The sequence below is a fragment of the Pyrus communis genome, chromosome 6, assembly GCF_963583255.1.
Source record: "Pyrus communis chromosome 6, drPyrComm1.1, whole genome shotgun sequence".
NCBI classification, from domain to species: domain Eukaryota; kingdom Viridiplantae; phylum Streptophyta; class Magnoliopsida; order Rosales; family Rosaceae; genus Pyrus; species Pyrus communis.
Genome location: NC_084808.1, coordinates 13488762 through 13494879, shown reverse-complemented (window position 1 = coordinate 13494879; position 6118 = coordinate 13488762). Strand labels below are relative to the sequence as shown.

The following is a 6118-nucleotide window of genomic DNA, read 5'->3' as shown; positions in this document are numbered from 1 at the left end:
CACCTTGGGTTTTACCATAGCAAGGTTTTGTGAGTTTTACCTTTTTATGCATTCTTCTGTTGATCTGAGACTCGCATTCGCTCATTGTGCCGACGACTTCATCAACTGTACTTACTTCACCACCGAAGATTTGATGCGCTATTTGTTTGAGTATTTACACACTCAAGGGGGAGTGTTGCAGTCCTATTGGATTAGGAATGTGATTGTGTAAATCCTCTCATATATGAGATATCCTTTTGGGATTCTACCATATCTCTTAGACTAGATATTATCCTATTAGAGTTGTAATCCTATTAGGGTAAAGATTTAACCTTCCCTACTACTATAAATAAAGGCACAATGGGGGTGGAATAGAACACACCTCACAATTACACATCTCTCTCTTCTCTCTCTATGTGCCGCACCTCTCTCTCTCTTTGGCCTCCATAATTGTTTAGTAAATTATGCTTACAACAGATCAAACTATCAATTCTAGTTTTTTTTTTATTAAATTAGTTGGTTATGGGCCTCTAGATATGTTTATACAAAAGTAGAAAAAGAAAAAACTATGATTATTCTTACAACAAATTTAATTAGAATTAATTGTCAAGCTTGAACTACCGAGCCAAGTGCAAGCGTACCTTGAGCTGTTTTGTTAAAAATTAGGAGCTGCTCACGAGCTTTACGAGCCCAACATACCAACGCTCAATCCTGACTTGTTTTTTAATCGAACCGAACTAGGCTTGGCTTGATTGTTTTACGAGCTGAGCTTCTATGAGCCAAACACGATGCAAGCTCAAACTGTTTCGAGCCAATTTACAACCCTAATCTCATGTTCAACTTTCCCTCCACACGGCATTGTATCATCATTAGCATAAGACATATTAGATTGGGATTAAGGGGATTTTAATACCAATCCAAAATTTTCTGATTGAGGATTGTGTTTCAACTTTAATCCAGCAATTTTCGGACCTTTCAGCGTACGTTCCAATTTTGAAAAACTTCGGACTTTTTTGAACTTTCGAAATTTTTTAACAACATATTTTGAATATTCCTAACAATTTGAAAAGTTAAAATAAAAAATCCATACTAGAATATGTAAGAAACGTATGATAACATACAATAAAAAAATGATATATTTATGATCAGTATAATTTTGCTTTTGATTGATGTGGACTAGTGCACACATGCCATGAAATGTCGTTACTATCTATGAAAAACATTCTAAATATTTTTGAATTTTCCAATTGCAAAATTTCAGAGGTTGGATTTGATTTGCGTTTTACAAAGTTGGAAATTATCGAACACAATCCGTCGGAATCAGAATTTCCAATCCAATTTACTCCCTTCTCAACCAACATCAATCAGCCTTTATCGTACCTTGATTATTGCTATTGTATCCTTTCAATCCAAAATTAGCACTTCTTCGTACTTGATTGGTTGATCGGCTTATAACTAAGTGCAAAGCATTTGTTGGTTATCGGAGGAAATCGAACCCTAAACCTAGGCCTTTGATAAGAAGCTGGGATCGTGTTAATAATTCATAGGTAGAAAGGCCAGATACATTGGACACTAGAATGAGGCGTACTTGGCTGTCCCCCCCATTTTAGTAATGACAAACCAAGCCAACAGATAAAAATAGGGTGAAAGAGCTAGGGTTTATAGAAAAATCAATCTCATGCATCAAAATATTCGTAGGTGGACCGGATAATTCTCCTGCAGAAATACACACATTTCCGAATGACTTTGTCAACTTTTGGACAACCCTATTTCCGAATGATCTATCCCTCCTCATTTGACCTTTGTAAACAGCCTTTCCAACTTCTATTCTTAGCCTCTCTCCTTCTCTCTCCCTCTCTCTTTCTCTCTCATCACTCACTCTTCCCTTTCCTCAATGCCATCAAAACTAACCACTATCAACCTTCGAATCCTTCTCCACCCGCACCCTGACTCAATTTTGCAGCGCAGCCCCCTCTAAAAGGGCGCACACGCTGCCCTTGTGCGTGTACGTACAACCCTCTTATGCTACGTACCTACACCACTATTTGGAGCAACGTAACAGGATGATGAAGATGATGATGATGATGATGAAGCAGTGTGAATCATCATCGTTAATGTCGCCTCGTGCTCTTGCTTTCTTCTTCATTTTGTTATATGTTTGTGTTGCCTCTCCTGCGGGGGCTTCTGAATCCGAAACTCTCCTCAAGCTTAAGGATTCCTTACAAAACACCGACGGATTAACCACTTGGAAACCATCGACCAGTCCCTGCACCGCCCAAAAGCCGAACTGGATGGGTATTCGTTGTGATGGAAGGGGGAGAGTTTGGGCTTTGCAGCTTGAGAATTTGGGGCTCAAGGGTGAAATCAATGTGGGCTTGCTCCAGGACCTGCCTGACTTAAGAACCATAGGCTTTATGAATAACAGTTTTGAGGGTCCATTGCCTGATTTGAGGAAAATTATCGGATTAAAAACTGTCTACCTGACGGGTAATAAATTCTCTGGCACGATTCCTTCAGATTGGTTCACAGGAATGTCATCGTTGAAGAAGCTCCACATGGCGAATAATCAGTTTACGGGAGAGATTCCAAAGTCGTTGGCAGGGTTGGATAAGCTGGTGGAGCTGAGTATTGAAGGGAACAAATTCGAAGGCAAGATACCAGATTTTAGGCAGCCCAGGTTGACAATTTTTAACGTCTCCAACAACAAACTGGAGGGTGAGATCCCGAAAAGCCTAAGAAAATTGGATGCAAGCTCCTTTGCAGGTGAGCCTCAACTTCTCTCTCTCTCTCTCTCTCTCTCTCTCTCTCTCTCTCTCATTATCCCGGGAAGAATAATCATGTTTGAGAATCTGAATTTGAGTTGTTATTAATATATTACAATATATACCTTCCAATTAGGATTTTTCTTGTGAGAAACTTTGACAAGCATAGTTGAGAAACCATAGAGAAGACTGAAAATCGATTAAAGCTTAAAGTCTTACATATTCAGTCAGCCATATATTTTTATAAACAAATCTTTCAAGCAATTCTTTTAAATTCAAGAACCAAATAAAAAGAAGATGGTACTGTTTTTTCTTCTTCAAAGGAGGAAAAGAGCAAGAGTCGAATTTTTGTAATGCGTACGTAGGTTAAGTTATGAATGCTTGGTATAAAGAAGCATCAGGCATAATCCTCAAGAATCTCCACAGAAAAATTTCCTCCCAGCTTAAATGGGTTCAAACATGTAAGTTAATTTATTAGGTGATAAGTGTCTTCTTTCAAGCAAATCAAAAGCACAGAGTACAGTTAGAGAAATAAAAGTATTGTTCTTAAAAGATGTAGGCAATTAAAAGTTTTCCACCTGGACACGCAGGGAATGAAGAACTATGTGGAGGGCCATTAAAAGCATGCAGTACCCCCTCGAAGAAGCCCGCAACCTGGATAATCGTGCTGATTGTGATCGCTGTCATAGTAGCAATCATCGCCATAGTTGCTTTACTGGTCTTCCTCCTTGGACGCCGCAAAAAATCATCTGAATCATCGGTAGAGGCTCCACCACCATCAACAGCAACTGTCCAAAACAGATCAGTTCAAAAAGAACCAGAGCACCAAGCAAGTGCTCCAGGCTCTCCTGAAAACTCGATTAAAGGAGGGAATGGAAAGAAGGGTGAACAGAGCTTAAAGCTTTCATTTGTGAGAGACGACAGGGAGAGGTTTGATATGCAAGACTTGCTGAGAGCCTCGGCGGAGGTGTTAGGCAGCGGTTGCTTTGGGTCATCTTACAAGGCTGCTTTGTTGACCGGACCAGTGATGGTTGTGAAGAGGTATAAGCAGATGAATAATGTAGGAAGAGAGGAGTTCATAGAGCACATGAGAAGGATTGGGAGATTGGGACATCCTAATTTGCTTCCACTTGTTGCTTATTATTATAAGAAGGAAGAGAAGCTCTTGATTTCTGACCATGTTCTAAACGGCAGCTTGGCTGCCCATCTTCATGGTAAGTTCCTTTTCCTTTAAACATATACATGTATACAAAGCCTTTATCCAAAGGGATTTTCATTTTTTTTTTTTGATAAAAATGGGGATTAGTTGTAGGGTCAATTATACATCGAACTTCAACTATCCGGACCGTCTATTTTTTAAGTCTTCATTCATAAATCATTCTTGCAAAAATTCAATTCTATTTGAAACCCTTAACTCATTTGATTGTCATGATGAAATTTCAGTTTCTTAGAACATAGTGTTTATCAATTTCTTTGAACTCAATTAGATGCATCAAATATTTTTAACTTGCTTAATATTTTGCAAGGATGATCTATATATGAAGTGCAACTTGAAAAATAGGCGGTTTGGATTATTGAAATTCAATGTGGTGTGAGCCGCACAACTAGTCTTCATTTTTTACCAAAAATGGAGATCCCTTTAAATAAAGGGCCTATCCACACACACACACACATATGTATATTTGCATTTTACCTAAACATGAATGACCATATTTTCTAGTTCTACTAATTGACGAGATCCTACCTTTAAGTGATAAAAACTATTTGTATACCACATCTCTAATAGAGACATGCCGCACATTCGTATAGTTGTCCATGTAGCATTGCTTTTAAATATGAGTTTGCAAAATTAATGTTTAATGTCATTATAGACAATTTTACTTTGTGTTTTAGTTGTATATATATCAAACCTTTTCTCTTCCCCGGTATCCCCTTTAGATCGAGGAAGAGACTTCAATGAATGGCTAATTAATTAATTGGTGTTATCTGCACTTTCATGATCAGGAAACCAAACCCTCGACCATCCAAGCCTTGACTGGCCGACCCGTTTGAAGATTGTCAAAGGAGTAGCCCATGGCTTACGCTATCTCTACACTGAGCTTCCCAGCCTAGTAGCACCCCATGGCCACCTCAAATCCTCAAACGTTCTTCTCAACGAGTCCTACGAGCCCCTTATCACTGACTACGGCCTAATCCCTGTGGTAAACCAAGAACATGCTCACACCCTCATGGTGGCCTACAAGTCCCCAGAGTACATGCAAAGCAAGCGCGTGACAAAGAAGACCGACGTGTGGAGCTTCGGAGTGTTGATCTTGGAGATCTTAACGGGGAAGTTACCCACCAACTTTTTGCAGCAAGGTAAGGGAAGTGAGGAGGATTTGGCAAGTTGGGTGAACTCGGTGCCTCGGGAGGAGTGGTTTAGTCAGGTGTTTGATACGGGAATGGGGGCAGGCAAGAGTAGTGAGGGAGAGATGCTGAAGCTCTTGAAGATTGGGTTGGAATGTTGTGAAGGGGAAGTGGAGAAGAGACTAGATCTGAAAGAGGTTGTGGAGAGGATTGAAGAGTTGAAGGAGAGGGACAACCCTGGAGATTCAGATTTTTTCTCTACGTGTGCTAGTGAAGGCGACATGACGAAGATCGTTGGCTGATGAAACGATTCTCTCTTTCTGCATGACATGATCAATGGTTCATTGATTCAGCGATGACAAGAAAACTCTTAATTTGTATCTGTCGCGTCCTTCCCAATTCCCTCATAGGACGAGATACAACAATGAACTGTTTTTCTATAAGAGTTGGCTTTATAAGCAAGCTAGGTTTAAACAAAGTACTTCAATATTCCATAATTCATTCTGAGTAAAACCATTTATTCATCTAATAATCCTTAATTACAATATCATAGCCAAAGTGTTTATAAAAGTTCATTTGATCGCGCCACTTCCAAATGGAATAGGATTTGCACATGTTTCAAATTTGAAGTAAGACCCTAGAGTTCTCTGTCTCTCAACTCTTTGTACTAGGCAAGCCCTTGAAGTGAGACCCTATAATTCTTAGTCCCTCGACCCTTTGTACATTGAGATATATAAAAAAATCCGCTAAATACATGAAAAAGTCTATTACTATATCACATATCATTAAAAATTAATATTAAAAGAAGAAAGGTATACAAACATTATTTAAATGTTACACGACGATATTATCTACACTATGGGGGAGGAGGATGGGCTGAGTCTCACAATCGGCTAACAATAATATGGTTCAAATTCACATTTGAAAGAATTGAACATAAGACCTCTCACATTAAACTGTAGTATTAAGTGCACAAATGTGTTAATTAAGTTTACATAATCTAATTTTTCAACAATTTTTTTTTTTTCAAT

At 38.9% G+C, this 6118-nt stretch overlaps 1 protein-coding gene across 1 annotated transcript; it reads left to right on the top strand.

Moving 5' to 3' along the window:
• Window positions 1-1929: 1929 nt before the first annotated feature.
• Window positions 1930-5711, top strand: LOC137738248 (pollen receptor-like kinase 2). The gene is made up of 3 exons (XM_068477878.1): window positions 1930-2742; window positions 3332-3955; window positions 4746-5711. The coding sequence occupies exons 1-3, from the start codon at window positions 2043-2045 to the stop codon at window positions 5387-5389; spliced, it is 1968 nt and encodes a 655-aa protein (XP_068333979.1). The 5' UTR covers window positions 1930-2042; the 3' UTR covers window positions 5390-5711.
• The last annotated feature ends 407 nt before the right edge of the window (window positions 5712-6118 follow it).

Excerpts from the sequence above, each read along its gene's own strand:
- LOC137738248 (XM_068477878.1), top strand. The coding sequence starts at position 2,043 with ATGATGAAGATGATGATGATGATGATGAAGCAGTGTGAATCATCATCG. Across the intron at positions 2,743-3,331 it reads GGATGCAAGCTCCTTTGCAG|GGAATGAAGAACTATGTGGA; the intron begins GTGAGCCTCAAC and ends CTGGACACGCAG. Across the intron at positions 3,956-4,745 it reads CTTGGCTGCCCATCTTCATG|GAAACCAAACCCTCGACCAT; the intron begins GTAAGTTCCTTT and ends TTTCATGATCAG.